This window comes from Megalops cyprinoides, chromosome 5 (genome assembly GCF_013368585.1).
Source record: "Megalops cyprinoides isolate fMegCyp1 chromosome 5, fMegCyp1.pri, whole genome shotgun sequence".
Taxonomy (NCBI): domain Eukaryota; kingdom Metazoa; phylum Chordata; class Actinopteri; order Elopiformes; family Megalopidae; genus Megalops; species Megalops cyprinoides.
The window spans coordinates 21,169,460-21,186,166 of record NC_050587.1 but is presented as its reverse complement, the minus strand read 5'-3'; the positions used below and the strand labels follow the sequence as shown (position 1 = coordinate 21,186,166).

General features: G+C 43.0%; 2 protein-coding genes across 4 annotated transcripts; both read right to left on the bottom strand.

The window, feature by feature from the left end:
• Positions 1 to 2,856: 2,856 nt before the first annotated feature.
• On the bottom strand, positions 2,857 to 5,032 carry LOC118777564 (polyubiquitin-B). Its single transcript, XM_036528622.1, has 2 exons — positions 4,938 to 5,032; positions 2,857 to 3,843 (listed from the first exon to the last, which is right to left on the bottom strand). Exon 2 carries the CDS (start codon positions 3,834 to 3,836, stop codon positions 2,919 to 2,921), a length of 918 nt encoding a protein of 305 aa, XP_036384515.1. The 5' UTR covers positions 3,837 to 3,843; positions 4,938 to 5,032; the 3' UTR covers positions 2,857 to 2,918.
• A 2,080-nt stretch (positions 5,033 to 7,112) lies between these two features.
• On the bottom strand, positions 7,113 to 16,614 carry tpst2 (tyrosylprotein sulfotransferase 2). Of its 3 annotated transcripts, XM_036530199.1 has the most exons (7): positions 16,526 to 16,614; positions 13,961 to 14,018; positions 11,896 to 12,454; positions 10,718 to 11,035; positions 10,163 to 10,361; positions 9,569 to 9,619; positions 7,113 to 8,967 (listed from the first exon to the last, which is right to left on the bottom strand). In XM_036530199.1, exons 3-7 carry the CDS (start codon positions 12,390 to 12,392, stop codon positions 8,935 to 8,937), a joined length of 1,098 nt encoding a protein of 365 aa, XP_036386092.1. In that variant the 5' UTR covers positions 12,393 to 12,454; positions 13,961 to 14,018; positions 16,526 to 16,614; the 3' UTR covers positions 7,113 to 8,934. The 3 variants fall into 3 exon arrangements, with proteins under 3 accessions (XP_036386092.1, XP_036386091.1, XP_036386093.1); XM_036530198.1 differs by lacking the exon at positions 13,961 to 14,018 and having other exon boundaries at positions 11,896 to 12,457; XM_036530200.1 differs by lacking the exon at positions 13,961 to 14,018.
• Between the last annotated feature and the right edge of the window lie 93 nt (positions 16,615 to 16,707).

The window sequence follows — 16,707 nt, the reverse complement described above, 5'->3', positions numbered from 1 at the left end:
CACCATAGCTGTTACATAGCAGGCCTCCCTCTGTATGAAAAGCCCTTCACAGAAGAGTATGTATATATATAAAACATTCAAGAAAAAAAGGTTTGGGTTTATAAGTAGGTTTAGATTATTTAACCAGGAAGTATATTTAACCAGATTAACACAATATGTAATAGCACAAAGTATACAGTCCTTTTTCTGGGAATTGAACCAGCACTATTTAGGTAACAAATCCTACTTTTGTAAACTGTCAAATCAAGATACTCTCAGCAGAACAAACTGAAAAAGTGGGATTCATACTTTAATCATTCATATCTGTAATTTTTCATATCATCCAAAATAAAATCCAGAACAAATCCTGACTGTGAACTATTCAGAAAATGTAATGGGAAAAAGAACTGAAGGCAGGCTGTGTGCTATTTGGCTTATTTTGGTCTGTCAGTAACCTCTGATTAGGTTTACAACAGACCACAAATGGTGTTTGATATTTGGAAATGTCTGCATCTTTATCCACGGATGTGGCAGATCTTAAGGCGTAAACGCACTTCCTTTCAGCGTGCGAGCACATGATTCTCTCACAGACTCCACTGAACTCAGGGCCTGACCCACACAAGGCTCCTCAATAATCATCAGATGACTGGTGTAAAATCCTCCTATGCTGTCACCCTCCATCCTTTTTTTTTTAAATGAGAAAGGGCTAGGCTTGTGCATAAAGGCGTGATTCGGAGGTTGGCAGCCGTCCTATGTCACATGGCCAGCCACCAAGCCACGGATGCCTGTCAATAAGAGGATGCACAGCAAAGTGCTGTTGAGAATAGAGGTCAAATCAGTTGAACTGAACTATTTTGCATTCTGAATGAAAGTGAACAAGACATTTTAATGAAAGCTCTAGGGAAAACAAACTTGCTAATCAAATGGGATTGAATGTATAGTGCAGAATATCATCATAGCAGGCATACTCTAAATTTATGGTCTGTTACGTGATATATGTTAAAAGACAACAAAGGAAATGATATGCAAGAAAATGCACAGAGTAACCTCAAGTATTCAAAATTCAAAGTTCCTTGCTGATTTCCGAAAGAACTGCAAAGACTGGAAGAAATGAAAGAAACTTTAAAATTAAATGTTATTTGCCATCAAAAGTATTGGAACTCGGTGCACCGAAATCACTTATTTATCAGTACAGATGGGTCAATATTACCACTGTTTTGTCTGAAAATAGGAGCACGCACCTGCTCTGGTATTTGGATAATCTTAAACAACCTGTAACATGCCAGGACCCTTAGGCATACATCAAAAGTGGGACAAGAGTACTTACTTGAGGACAGGATAATTATTGAGAAATGATGTATGCCTGTGGTGCTGGCATTTTGCAGACTCACCTGAACTTCTTACAACTGGACACTAAAAAGGCATTTTTTGCCTGTTTTTTAACTACTGTTAAATAAAGTCTAATATCTTGAAAAGTACACACCATGGAGATACGGTCTCAATGTTGGTGTGTCACGGACACCCTACCTCTTGTGTTTGCAGTTAAATTAAATTTAATTTAGGCATGCTCTAGCATTCATTCTGTTGGCAAAAACAAAAAACAAGGAAGGAAGTACTTTTTATAAAATCTGAGGGATTGTCTGCTGTCCCACCACAATATTCAACATAAATATCTCAGTATTGCCCAAACACAATGAACAAAATGTACAGGAACCTAACATTATGAGAACCTTCCATTACAAGTTTTACTGACATTCTCACCTTGACAGAAAAAAGCGAGACAGATTTTTTTCACAATAAAGAATAATTCAAAAGGGATGGTTATTGTCATATCGTATATATAGAGCAAGCATTCCTATATTCTTTTCATAACAGAGTACATCTGGCAACGTTCTTGTTCTTCAGCATTAGGTTTGTGACCAATGTCCCCTGCCACTACAGCGGTTTATTTCTACACTATTTTCCAAACTCTGTCAGATGCACTGTCAGCTGCACTAACTCCCAGTACAAGACTACCATAGTGCAGCTGAGCCCATCTATGGCTGAACTAGAATTACACAAAGACATGACAGAGAGCCTATGAGCCGTAATCAACTGAGTCTGGCAACATTAATTACCACCTAAGACGCACTGTCACAGATCCTTAGGTACCGTGCATCATGCGGCTGACATCTGAGGCTGGACATCAAGGCTTGAGGAAAAGTTGACACTGCAGTGACATCTAGTGGTGTCACTCATATGAAACAAGGACCCTGTGAGCTCATTTAATCTGTATCTAAAGGGAAACAGGGCTTTTTAGGAAGTATTGTACAGCACATAAAATGTGGAGAATCTAGGGGAGTGCTTTGAGTAACTGGGCAAAAACTCCTGAACTGAAATGATAAACAACCTTTCACCTACATAGGAAATGCATACCATGCAAAACAGTATATAAACATTCTAACTCAAACATCCAAACCTGTTACAGAAACAAAATGAGTATCATTACAGTCTACACACTGAACAGTGCACTTTAAAAAGCTTTGCTTTTAAGTAGTAATGGTATGCAGAAACTGCAAACTTTGGGTGCCCTTGTAATGTATTAAGGAATTAGGCATTGAAAAACAAGCAGATAACCCATTGCTGCACATCATCTTTCCAAATTTGAAGATTTTGACAGGACAGCAATTTCAGTATCTTCTCCAGTTTATTGCCAGTTACTATACCTCAATGTTTCATAAAATGTAAGTTTAAACCAAATGGCTGGTACTGAAATGTGTTAAGCCTATATACTAAACCCTGTATCAAGATCAAAATCAACTCACAAGATCAGACACTAGGACACCATTTCAGGAATGCTTGAACTTTATTGAATTGAAAACATTTAAGGAAAGAGGGGGGGGGGGGGGTGGGGAACAATGGTTAAAGACTGAAAACAGCAAGTATAGAGCTGCACTTGATTAGTTGCCACCACGGAGTCGCAGGACCAGGTGAAGAGTTGACTCCTTCTGGATGTTGTAGTCAGACAGGGTGCGGCCATCTTCCAGCTGCTTGCCAGCAAAGATCAGCCTCTGCTGGTCGGGGGGAATGCCTTCTTTGTCCTGGATCTTGGCCTTGACATTCTCAATGGTGTCGCTGGGCTCCACCTCCAAGGTGATGGTCTTGCCAGTAAGGGTCTTCACGAAGATCTGCATGCCTCCCCTCAGACGCAACACCAGGTGAAGGGTGGACTCCTTCTGGATGTTGTAGTCAGACAGGGTGCGGCCATCTTCCAGCTGCTTGCCAGCAAAGATCAGCCTCTGCTGGTCGGGGGGAATGCCTTCTTTGTCCTGGATCTTGGCCTTGACATTCTCAATGGTGTCGCTGGGCTCCACCTCCAAGGTGATGGTCTTGCCAGTAAGGGTCTTCACGAAGATCTGCATGCCTCCCCTCAGACGCAACACCAGGTGAAGGGTGGACTCCTTCTGGATGTTGTAGTCAGACAGGGTGCGGCCATCTTCCAGCTGCTTGCCAGCAAAGATCAGCCTCTGTTGGTCGGGGGGAATGCCTTCTTTGTCCTGGATCTTGGCCTTGACATTCTCAATGGTGTCGCTGGGCTCCACCTCCAAGGTGATGGTCTTGCCAGTCAGGGTCTTCACGAAGATCTGCATGCCTCCCCTCAGACGCAACACCAGGTGAAGGGTGGACTCCTTCTGGATGTTGTAGTCAGACAGGGTGCGGCCATCTTCCAGCTGCTTGCCAGCAAAGATCAGCCTCTGTTGGTCAGGGGGAATGCCTTCCTTGTCCTGGATCTTGGCCTTGACATTCTCAATGGTGTCGCTGGGCTCCACCTCCAGGGTGATGGTCTTGCCAGTAAGGGTCTTCACGAAAATCTGCATTGTCACACTACACAACAGGGGTGAGAGATTTAAGATATAACCTTAAATTCAACCACAGTCTCATTTTGTCAGTAACTCATCAATGCACAATTTACACAGCCACACATGTAAACAAATGCATGTCGATGTCTGTAAACCAAAGATCCGGAGTCATGGGTTGTCGAGTCCTCTCACTTTAGTTCCATTTTCTGGACAACTACAGTCCAAGTGACCAAAAAAAAGGGGGGGAGGGGGCAACACCCGCTGGTGATAGTGGAACCAAAACTACCGTCTTGCTATCGTTCTCTGGGGAGTTTGCTAAATTTGCCAGTGTTGAAGCTCATGAAAAGTAGTTCCGGAGCAGTAACAATCTGCAAGAGGCGTCGACTAACTACGCAATGATGCCTAGCCCCTCCCGTGAAGAGCTGCGAGCTGCAGACGTTATTACAGTAGCGCTAGCTAGCCGGCCAACTAGGTTGCAGCTGCATCCATTTTGCAACAAGACCAACTTGATAGCCATCTAACAGTAGAAATGTATGTCAACAGCAGACCACACATACATTTCTTCAGTACGGTCCCTCGTGTCAATCGCTAAAATAATTAACCATCTCTCTAATGCTGGCCGGTATCAGTCGCTTTTAGGAATTTTAGTTTTTCTTTGTACTCAGCCTTGAAGGCGGGTCAACCAGTTGAGAGCGCGGACTAATTAACGTAAATGGGTTAGTCTAGCCAACTGAATGTCTAGTCAGTCACGTCAACAAATTTAGCCTAATTTCGAAAACATCGCCGTTTAGGAATATAGAACTAGTCATAACGACATCTTTCAGCGAAAATAGAGCTAACCCATAATTACAACTTAAAACGTACAGTGATGTAGTTAACCAACTTAAGTACAAGTAAGATTAGCTAAAAAACTTATACTGCTACTTCGTTAGTGTTTAAATTTTGTAACGTCGGATAATTAGACTGGCCTTGCTATGCGCCAAACTGTAAAGTCAACGTAGCTAGCTCACTGACCGTAAGCATCTTTAATCTGGAGTTGTACTGACAAATGCTACCACAGCAAATATCCGTCATGGACTTATATAAAGTATAATTCGACAGTGTGCCACAAATACTTACGAATAATTAAAAATTTCTGTAAACCCAGCGTCTTCTGACAGTCACTTCTTTCTTCTACGAAACAAGTCAGCAGTGGAACAAAGGGCTGTGGTTTTTATACAGAGGTGCTTGCGTATCCCTCCACCGTTACACCCAGGAGGGACTAGAAACTGCGGATTTTGACTAGTTTGCCGATTTTTGTGCCAATTATCCCACACAAACAGGGACATGGTAAATTTTACACACAATATTTTTAAGAATAACTACTGAGCGGCAGCTGTTGTCACTAACAAAATGCTATAGTGAGAGAATCATTACTCTGGAAACGCGGAAGTAGAAAAGAAAGCAGTGGCGGGCGGCGGCGGATAATGACAGGAGGGGGGGGGCATTGTGGTAGTCATGGCATGTTTACCTTTTTGGAAGAATCTTTTGGCACTTTCCACTCAATTCAAATAGCAATCTTTCTAACGACACATAACTACATAATAATGGCAAACAAAACGCATGAATACTGTTTAATCTATTATCTCTAAAAGAGAAAGAAACGTGGATATAAATCAACTATGCCATTTTTCTGGGGCTACAAAGAGAATATGCTTTTCCCTTTCTAATTAACTGCCTATATGCATATCTAATGCACAGTTAACTATATCATTATGTAATTAAACAATGGGTGTTTTTTCAGGGCTGCGCAATAACCCAGGCATATATCATCACCTGGGAGACGGCCTAATTCCTGTACTTTCGCCTGTTGAAAGCTGCCGGCTGATGAGTGGGCTAGGCAGCTTGCGACAACATAGCAACGGCTCTGTAATTGGATATGAGCGTTTCCGAATCGTCACATGACAGTTTTATCATCTGTCAAAAGTGTATACGGAAGCGACAGCACGTATATATAAATAGTTTTTTTCTCTAACAAAACACTGTGATTTTGGCCCTTAGCTAAACAAATGTTACAATATTACAAAATGTTTTAATATTCGCAAACTATCTGATAAAAACTAAACTTTGTAATGGATATTTGGCCATAGTTGCGTAGGAGGGGAAAAGACCTTATTACGACTAATATGCGCTAACCTGCGAAGTACCATCGTCAGCTAGTCAAACAGTATTTTCTCTTTTTGTGCTTACATTGTGGCTATATCTGCAGTTTACGTCTGTTTTGATGGGTTGACATTTTTCAGTTAGACAGGAAGAAAATGGGTCTTATATGTCCCAGGTTTCCAAACTGAAAAAAAAGGTTCAAAGGTTCCAGCAATCGTCATCAGCAGACTGATTTTTTTTTTTTTTTTGAGAAGATCTGTCAACCACGACGTAGCCGTCGTCAAAAACAAAACAGAGTGAATTGTAAAAGTCAGTCGATATAGGGGTTGGGTCTGACTTTTCCTGTAGAATAACATGACAGTTTTATCATCTGTCACAAGTGTCACCCCTAAGCATCCCCATAGCGCCGGGCCTGCATCAACGTGCTATTTTATTTGTAGGTCTAGTTTTTAGAAATGTTTATTATTATGGTTATGATGATTATGTGAAGCAGTTGGTCATGGAAAATACATTGATGTTCTAATCTTTTCACTTAGTGCCATTTAGGAGTCACAGATTTCTTGACGTTCTTGAAAATTTTCATTATATTTTTTAATTGGCCTTAACCTGCCTTTCTCTGTTTTATCTGTCAATAGCTGATAATATACTGGGACTAGTATAGGTTAAAACTGTAGCAGTTTCATTTCCTCTCAGGTTAGCCCAGTTCTATGATCAACAGCCATAGCAGATCTGGTGTTATTTCGGCACCTCTGGTAGACCGAGGAATATCTTCCTGTGTGTGTTCTCATGGTATATCATGACGTCAAGATTTTTTCTATGTATAAACCATCAGTTTAAATTCGGTATATCACATTAAACAATAGTACTCTTCCAAAGCATCAGCGTTCTTCCTTTCATGTTATATCCATTACGGAACATATTGATTAAATGAAATATGCACTGTCTGTGACTATTTAAGAGCTACACAAAATAAAACTATACCGACTTGCCTGTTAAAGACTGAAAATAAAGTATTGTTAGTTTGCAGCAAAGTACTTTCTTTATAAAATCAATTTTTCATTTGGTCAATGGTTTTGGTTCATTCTGTAAAAGGAACACAAGCAAGGAAAGTCTTTTTGATATATATAAAAATCAGTTTTAATTAATGTGCTTCACAAGTGAACATGTAAACAGAAAATTTCTAAAGTCCTGACTAGTGCTTCATCCTTGTCATATACACAAGCATACACACACGTCACTCAGTCACCTTGTGCATTAAAAATCACCATCCATTTGTTGGGTTACGGGATGGCCAAACTGGAATTTGCAATTTGGGGAGAGGATAAACATTAGCAAGGAAAAACTGTTTCAAGTCCAAAACAAGTCCATAAATTTAGTCCTAGAAAAATCTACCTGCACAACATACGATGTTGACTGATGCAATGAAGCCACTTTGATGACTTGACACCACACTGTACTTTTGGGAGAATATTCAGGGGAAGAAACACTTCAAAGATATCCACTAAAATCCAAACTAGCTGCCTTTCAAGGCGGGCACCGATTTCACTACGATTGTCTTTAAAAGAAAGTGTGTTGAAGCACCATTTAAGTTAGCTTCAAGAGGTGCTTGACCAACAAGTCAAGAGTCTTCCAACCAAAAAGCATTCTTGGCTGCAATGATTCACAGTAATGACATACAAGCATTAGTCAATGCTTCCTTGCAGTGTGGTCCATAAGTGATCAAGATGGTGATGATTTTCTGGAACATGTAATGGATACAACTACTGTCCTGTAAATAGTCACTCTGTTCTAATCACATTCAGGTACACTTATCCTAAAGGACTATTCGTGTGATGTCTTCCGTAAATTTAGTCTGAAACTAATTATGTAACAATAAACCCTTATACTGAAAGTGGGAGTAATCAACTTACATCTTCAGTTATATGCATGCCAATGTGTCTTCAATTGTAAATCTTCCTCTCAATATTCTCCTCTAAATATAGCCATATGGACACAATGACCATGCATTATAATGCATGCCCATAACTGGGAGATGATCATTCCCCTGCCCATAGCCATTCCTCAACATTTCTGACCACTTTTTTTGTGGCATGTTTGGGCTATCTGCCACAAAACATGTTCCTATTACAAATGTTCCATTGGCTTATTCATTTTTTTTGGGCTACAGTGAATGAAAGACTACACTACGGCTGGTGCCAGACTGTGGCCACATGGCCACAAATGAATAGATGGACTGAGCATCTACACTGAGAGACCTTGTTCCAGTATTGTTTCCCCATGAGAACAGAGGAGAAAAAGGGAGCTGCACATTGGTACTTATGTTTTCATTACATTAACCACACAGCAAAACACGCAAATGTGCATTCCTTCCGTATGTAAAATCGCCAGCTTCCATCAGTGTGTAGAGTTGTAAAGTCAATCCTCTCAGCAGCAAATGTAAGCTACACCTGCTTCCACTGCACTTGCTGTACTTTTTTTAAATATATATAACAGGGACTTCCCAGAGTTGATGCAAGTGCCTCTAATGGGCATAGCCAGTGAGATTGGCAGGAAAGAAAAAGGAGAACAACTAATCTGGGTGCACAAAACGTTACTTCAGCATAAATTTACACAAGATGAAATCCAAAACTCTGCTGTGGTGTGCATATGCCCTAGGGTATTTATCTCTCTTTGCCAAGGCTAATCACAAAGAGAAAAGGCAAAAAGACACCAGTAAGCAAAGTGCAAGTGGATAAGACAAGAGATGTGGTAAGAGGTTTCATGGGGAAGGGAGCACCTATACAGTAGAAATCCACATATAAAACAATATAACAGTCTGGAATGTTCCATTCTTTCACATGATGGGGTGGGTGCTCTTGCACACAGGTGGCTGTGAACAGGCTGCAAGGTGCTGGACTGTGCTTGGCATACCCCTCTCTGATGTGGAGCAGTCCAACTTTGTGATGTGGATCATGTTCTGAGGCGTTGACCTGTTTCACCTATCTGTGCCAGAGCCATTTAGGAATGCCTGAGGGTCACAAACACAGTAACAGGTGATGAGGTTTATAACATGTGCAATTTGTCCCCAGTGATGCTGTGACATTTTCACAGGCTGAGCTGGTCACACTGAGAAGCACACAAGCATCCTGCCACACTGGTTCTCGAAATCCAATCCTGACACATCATCATCATCTCACTGAAGACGTTACTGACTGTAATGGAGAAAAGACTGTAAATCTAAAAAAGCACTGCTTAGGTGATAATGGAAGTGTAAGAGAAAAAGAATGCATTTTTTATTAAAAAATGCAACTTAATATACACTTCTACAATCCCCTAAGTGACGCTGAACCTTTTTATCTTTATTGTTATACCTGTATGGAACTAGGAGACAGCACCAGTACCCTTTTCTTTGGTTTACAGAGAAAACTACACACGGGAATTTAACACAGAAAGTTTTAACGTGTACTTCACTGCAGTTTCCCTCACAGTGCTTTCACAAGATGACGCAAACAAAGTTCTTGCACGTTTGAAGCATTAGCCAAATGCACATGTATGGCAGTAACTTGTGTCTTAGTTAGGTAATGCCCTCTTTGTCAACCACAGAAAACCACACATTCTCATACACTTACTGGTGGCTGCCCCTTCAGATTGGCCGGAGTTTTAAACTCTCCCCTCAGAACCTGCCAATAAAAGGAAAGAGAAGGGAACGAAAAAGGAAGTCAGGCACAACGCTGTCACCAACTTCCTGTCCTTGTGCTTCTGCATTGAATCTTAAAGTCCTCTAGAAGACTTTAGAGTAGTTCACTCTATATCCAACTGGAATTTGAAATTAGTTTGTTTTCCAGAAATTCATACGTTTTCCAGAAAAAAGCTAATAAGGATTTAAAAATGATCCCCAGGGAAAGTCTACGTGGATGTATCAAACGCACAAGTCAAAGGTGCAAACAAGGAATAATTATAACTGCTTGGCACATCTAGACCAACATTTTGCCTGTGACTTTTTCCTAAGACAATCACATTCTGCAGCTTTTAATAATGTCCATATTCATTATAAGTTGATAATGTATACGTTCATTATAGCTTCATTGCTGAGTCAGACAGTATTTAATGTGTGTGGAAATTTATATACAGTGTCTGCAACAGCTTGTTTACAGAATGTGTGCAGAGTGTTACTGCGAATAGAATGCAGAGGTATGGCAGGGAGATGAGTGAGGTGTCAGTACCCTCTCTGTGTTGTTCACAACAGCAGGATCAGGTTGGCCGTACTGGGGTGGGTTGGCGTTGGGGTCGTAGCCCAGCCTACTCAACATGGGGGCGATCTTGGCCATGTCTGCCAGAACATCATCCGGAATGTGACCCACCCAGCGGGTCAGGGCTTCCAAGTTCACTGGCTTGATGACCTGATCTGTGGAGCGCTCAATCCTGGAAAGAAGGAAGGAAGGAAGGAAGCAAGAGAAGGAGAGAGAAAAAGAAAGAGAGCAAGCATTGGATTTCTTTGCACGTTTTTAAAGACACTTCACATGCATGAAAAGAACAGAAACATACATTTGCACACATTCACTCTCTCTCATCGCGTGCACGCACGCACACGCACACACATGCAAGCGCACACACACGCGCGCGCGCACGCACACGCACACGCACACGCACACGCACACGCGCACACACGCACGCACACACACACGCACACAGATGATGACAGACCAAACACTGCATGTCCATGAACATGCACACACAAACACACACCCAGACACACGCACAGATACGCAAGGACGCACTTGGACAAGGACACGCCTCCCAGCTGTCCAATGGCATCCTCGTGGTGGAGCACCCCCTCATGCCAGGGTACTTCCAGGAAGCGCAGCACGCCCTCCATGGTAGCGCGGGGCTGCAGCACCAGGCTCTCGTAGCGCACGGTCAGGCAGCGTTTCGACCCCACCTGCACGCACTGTGCCAGCATGGACTCCACCGCCCGGCTCCACTTGGTCAGGCAGTCCCGGTAGCTGGACAGGTCGAAGCCCGCTATGGTGACGCGCCGAGAGATCATGGAGTGCACTGCTGCCCGGCCGTCACGCAACATCAGCAAGAACTTTGAGCTGAGGAAGAGGGCCGAGAAGGATACATTACATTACATTAATTTAGCAGACACTTATCCAGAGTGAAGTCCAGCACAACAGAACAAAAGTGTATTCATTCAAGTTAAATGAGCAACAGTGTCAGACCAGGCTAACAACACTCACAGACCAGTGAGTGTGTGCATAACACCAGTCAAGCCCTACCACAACTTAGCTTGAGCAACTTGACTAGACAACAGAAGCCAGGTACACTACACAGTGTCACAGAATCCAAAATACAGACAGAGATTGAGGGCAGGGGGAAAGGTGGTGGAGGAAGCCAAAGAGGAAGAGGAAGGGAAGAGAGAAGGAAGGAAGGAGAGGATCATGTGAATGGAAGAAGCAGAGGTGAAGCAGAAAGGTGAGACAGCCGTCACCAGGAAAGGCCACAGAGGGAGAAAGGCCAAGTAAACAGGAAGAGGGTAAGATTACAAGAGAGGGTGAAAAAGCAGAGGAATTTGTACTACAGAGGAGATAAACACAACAGGAATTTGGACAGACAGAAAATAGCCTAAATGAAGGCCCAGTTAAAGAAATAAATACCCACTTTTAAATTTTTTGACAAGCCTTTACAATTTATGTGTATTCATCTGGTCTTATCCAGAGTGACCTGAGATGCAAGGTATATAAGACTAGGCCACATTTGAATAGATGTAGAACACTGCTACAATAATCAGTACCATACTGAAAAGAGAGACTTTACTAAAAATGTTGTAACAATGTAACACAAATGTAACATAACTAAAGTGTCCATAAATACACTGGTACCTGCTGCAACAAGATTCAAGTTAAGGGAAGATGTCCCACAATATCACATGGCCCACTCCACACCCAGGTCTTACTTGGGGAAGATTTCAGAGAGGTAGAGGGCGCTCTTGAGCGTGAAGGGGTCCTTGTTGCACAGCAGAGGGGCTGGCTCCCCATGGCGGGCGATGATCTCCAGCAGGAAGGCGGTGACGGCCGAGTCCAGGACCTCCTGGCTGACCCCCGCCTCCTCCAGCCGCTGCCTCTCCTGTCCGGATCGGCTCCAGGCCTGCCGCAGGGCCAGCAGCCGGGGGATGACCCGCGTCTCCTCCCCGCAGCGGATGTCCGGGTGGGCGTCCAGCATGGCCCTCATCAGGGTGGTCCCGGAGCGGGGCACGCCGCCCACGAACACCAGCGGGGCGTCCCGGCCGTAGCGGTACTCCACCCTGCGCCAGTCCCGCACCAGCACCGACACCCCCTGCCCCCTGGGGCCCCCGCCCGGGCAGTCTAGCGCCCGCTGGCAGAGCCGGACCAGGACGCAGGCGCCCGCCAGGCACAGCAGCCCCCACACTGCCCGCCGCGCCGACAGCCGCATCCCCCTCACCAGGGTGCAGAGAGGGGGAAAGAGCCGGTGCAGAGGGGCCTCAGACACATGCTCTGCTGGGGAGAGAGGGGGAGGAGTGAGGGGAGATGGAAAGAAAGAGAAAGAGCAAAACAGCGAATGCCGTTTCTTCATGTACAAATCAAAGCGCCAAACATAAAGAGAAGGCTTTACAGGTGGCAGTGTGGAAATAAAGCCCAAAGACAACCACCATTCCCACCTTAAGACCAACTGCAACAAGACTGACACAATGTTGTTGATCTTGACTTCTGCCGTGTGAGTGATCCCCTAAGCTCATGTGTGGTAATTACATCATCGATAACGGAACCTACGCAAATAGGAAACTGCTCAAAGAGAACCAATAAACCCTCTGACAAAAAAAACCCATTTTCTAAGTATCCAGCTCATTTTCAAAACACATTTTTAAATACAAACATGCAGTCAGCCAGCTATGCAAACACACATAATGAAAACTTTGCATTTTATATAGGTATGTGTCTTTTATTTGCATGTTTTATTTTATTTGCATACATGCAGTCTTCATGACAAAATGTCCACATAGTAGCGAGGATGGTATGTCGGTGTATGTGTGTGTGTGTGTGTGTGTGTGTGTGTGTGTGTTTGTATCACTCTGTATATCCTGTTTGGATTTGCGTTACTATTTTTCTTTTCATTCGCGAGTGTGGGTGTGTTTGTGAGAGAGTGTGTGTGTGTGCGTTGTGTATGTGTGTGTGCTGTGTGTGGTTGTAAGAGTCTGTGTGCATGTGTGTGTGTGTGTGTGTGTGTGTGTGTGCGCGTGTACTCTGAGAGAGTGGACAATGTGCAAAGATAGGACCCTTCCCAGGGAGCACTTCAAACCACAGTAAGTGCATCGAGTTCCCCTGAGAAGCAGTTCGATTGCTCAGTCACCACAAACACTAAATTACGGGCCAGTGCAGACAGAGGATATCTAATTTCACACTGTTGTATTAAGGTAGACCATCAGCGCGCACACTGTGTATGGAGGAAGCAGGCCTGGGTGCAAACTTTGCGACTGATATGAAACCTACCACAGCAACACTGCACCGTCCAGAAACAGGGCAGAACAGACGGTATGAGAAAACAAGCTTCCTTCTACACTGAAGAAACCTCAAGGCCCATTTCCCTTTAGATATCAACTTCCCCTCCACCCCTCTACAACAAAGAAAACTTCTCTGCCATGGGCGGGATTTCCAACCCTAGTGCTGTTATCAATTTTACTACAGCTGAAAGTAACTATAAAACAAGTGGATTGACTTAAAAAAACCTTACAGTCTATTTGACCCTGTATTTCTTAAAAAGAAAACAAGTTGAAAAATATCCTTAAGATGCATCTTCATGAAGCAATGAGGAAAAACAGGAAACATCCATTTTTAGAGCTCAATGACTTGTTTACAGATGACATCAGATTATTCCAAACAAATTTTCCATCTGATTTTCATATGATTTAAATTGGACAGCCTGATCACTACTGCACATCTGACTTGTAAACAAAGTTTGCATATATGGGAGAAACAGACAGAGAGAGAAAGATTGCACTTCACCTGACTGAAAAAGTTGGCCAGACTGTGCAAAGACACAACTGCAGTCACAGATGCCACACTGCAGAGATAAGAAAGATAATAAAATCACACAGGCAAAGCCAGAGCCAGATAAAGACAGAGGGTGTACCAGAGACTAGAAAAGGCCACTGCACAGGAAAGCAAAGAGTGAAGAGAAATGTACAACAGGTAAATATACAACAGGCATGCGCTGAGATTGTGGGATGAAGACCCTGGGTGACACTGACCGCTCCAATCAATTTAATTTAATTCAACCGTTACAACAGACGGTGAGGGGTTAACCTAAAAGGACTACATGATTCAGCATTTTCTATAAATAGGCCAGAGGTGGACAACCTGCAGCTCTTAAAAGCTTGAAGGTAAAGGGTTAAAAATCCTTTAAGAGGTAATGTTTAAAAATGTTATTGTTGGCTCCTGTGAAATACATTAAATGCTGTTTCAACACAGACAAACTTGAGGGTGCTCTTGAGCTAGGAATATTCATTTTGCCCTTTCTCTCATCTAAAGCATAACACCTGTGGAACTGCAACGTATTCTTAGCAGAACATGCATTTGATGGCATCCTCGTCATGTCAAGTGTAAATTTGATTTCACATACAAATGCATATATAAACAAATAATAAACTTGGATCGCTCAAGGCTGTGCAAGTGGAAACTTAGGCAGCAACACCATCAGGCTGCAGATCTCTCCCCTCACTGACTACACCACACTACTGCCAGTTCATGTACACGACTTCAGGAAAACCAGTAATGTGCCATCGCAACATCTACAATTTTGCCTCTGTTGCAACTGAGCACTTTGGGGGAAGTACAGGAATGCATGCATAAACGAACAATTCCCTAAAGAGCATTGGAAAAATAGCTTTGGAATATATATTTTTAGTCTCTTGAGTTTACAGAGTAATTCAACCAATTAAGCTACAGCGTACGCAGCTTGAGGAAACACCGTGAACTGAACATCCAGCAGTGTGAAAGTGCAGTGTGGCTCACCCCAGGTCGACTGATTGCTCACGTGACAGTATTCATTGACCCCGAAAAGGCCTTTTCCCTTATAAGCACACAATGTTTCCATTTGAAAAAACAGTAATAATTTTATAATATGTCATATTTTGGGACTGCAGTAACCAAACCCTGGTGCCCTAAATAATATCACATTTTCCTTAGATGGTATCATCCAGAAGGGACTTATAAATCTTTCCATTTTTAACATTTGTAAAGCTTGATATTTACTACAGCAATTCAGGTTAAGTACCTTGTCCAAGGCTATGACAGCAGTGGCCTACAGGAAACGAAACCTTCAACCTCTGGGGTACAAGCACCACGCTTTATCACTATACCAAACTAGTGCCCCACTTTGTTAGGAACTGTTCCTGAGGCCTGTCTTGGCCCTTCCTTGTTGTTGGTTGCCTCTGCCTCTTCATTACAGAAACCAGTCGGCCTCTTCAGTGCTCAACCATTCCACAATTATGTGCCAGGAGCTCAGGTTAATTCTGTGTGTTTTCCACCAAATACCATCTTGCCCATGCATTCTTCTACTAGTCGTTCTGGATATGAATGCCTTCAGAATTATGAAATGTAAATGTTCTGTACCATCACCCCATGCAAAAATTATAATGGAAAATACAACACACCTGCACAGAAACCTTCAGATTAATACGAAAGCATTTGAGCAATTTTTGCAAATGTGCATAAACGTGATTTAGGAAGTTTTGCCTGTATGTATTACATATTGGTAGATCTGTACTACCATGTAGAAGTGCTGCAGATCTGCAAAAACATCACACACGAAAAGAACTTAAAAGACACGCCAGGCCCAGAGGGAAGAAGACATCAATTTGCTGAGCAAAGCAAGTTATTGACACAAAAAATTAACCAGATTATCACCGTTAAGTCTACTTCGTGCAATCACGTGATTAAGGGTGCATATATTTTAGCTTTCATTTTTGTCCATGTCGCAAGACTCGTGCCGAGTCCGCCAGCACAGAAGCACATAACGTACCCTGACTACTGACGATCAATTGCTTATTACTAAAGTGATGAATTGCGCATACTGATCTGACAAAAACCGATACTACCACACACATTTCTCGTCCGACCGCTTGACACACGAAAGTGTAAACGTGAAGCATTATTGTATTTAACGCAGTAATTGCCTTGCTTAGCTTACGTGGATTGAGGTGCGTGCAATGCGATGCCCTGCTGCCTCGTCTGTGTTACAGGCTGAAAACTATACCGATACTGCATGCGAGGGCACTTCGTCGTTCAGGGGGTAACCGCTTATCGACGGCTCTGCCAGCTCAAGAAATACTTTGCACGAAAGCTGCGAGCGAACGAAGAAAGATCGTGTGTCGTCCTCAGAGCTCACCAGTCACTATCTACACGAAAGCAGAACTGTCTATCTGCGGCAATGTACTGGAGCTAATTGTGCAGGGAACCGCAACAGCAATCATTGTCCAAGACCAACGAATCTAGTATAATAAAACACACAAACGATATAACTAGCTAAAAATAAAAAAATAAAAGAACATGCGCAAATGCTGCACTTACAATCTCTCCTTCCCTCGCAAGACCGTATCCAGCTTTGGCTGACTACGCGCGTCTACCAGGAAGACACCGTTTACACCACAAAACGCGTACGCGTTACTCTCGCCTTCAATGCAAAGTAAGGGGTGGAGTATAGTGCTTTTAGCTTAGTGACGTAAACAGCCCCCCACGAAGACTGAATTTCG

Excerpts from the sequence above, each read along its gene's own strand:
- tpst2 (XM_036530199.1), bottom strand. The coding sequence starts at position 12,392 with ATGCGGCTGTCGGCGCGGCGGGCAGTGTGGGGGCTGCTGTGCCTGGCG. Across the intron at positions 10,362-10,717 it reads GGAGGCGTGTCCTTGTCCAA|GATTGAGCGCTCCACAGATC; the intron begins GTGCGTCCTTGC and ends CCTTCTTTCCAG. Across the intron at positions 8,968-9,568 it reads ATCTGAAGGGGCAGCCACCA|GCATTCCTAAATGGCTCTGG; the intron begins GTAAGTGTATGA and ends TGTGACCCTCAG.
- LOC118777564 (XM_036528622.1), bottom strand. The coding sequence starts at position 3,836 with ATGCAGATTTTCGTGAAGACCCTTACTGGCAAGACCATCACCCTGGAG.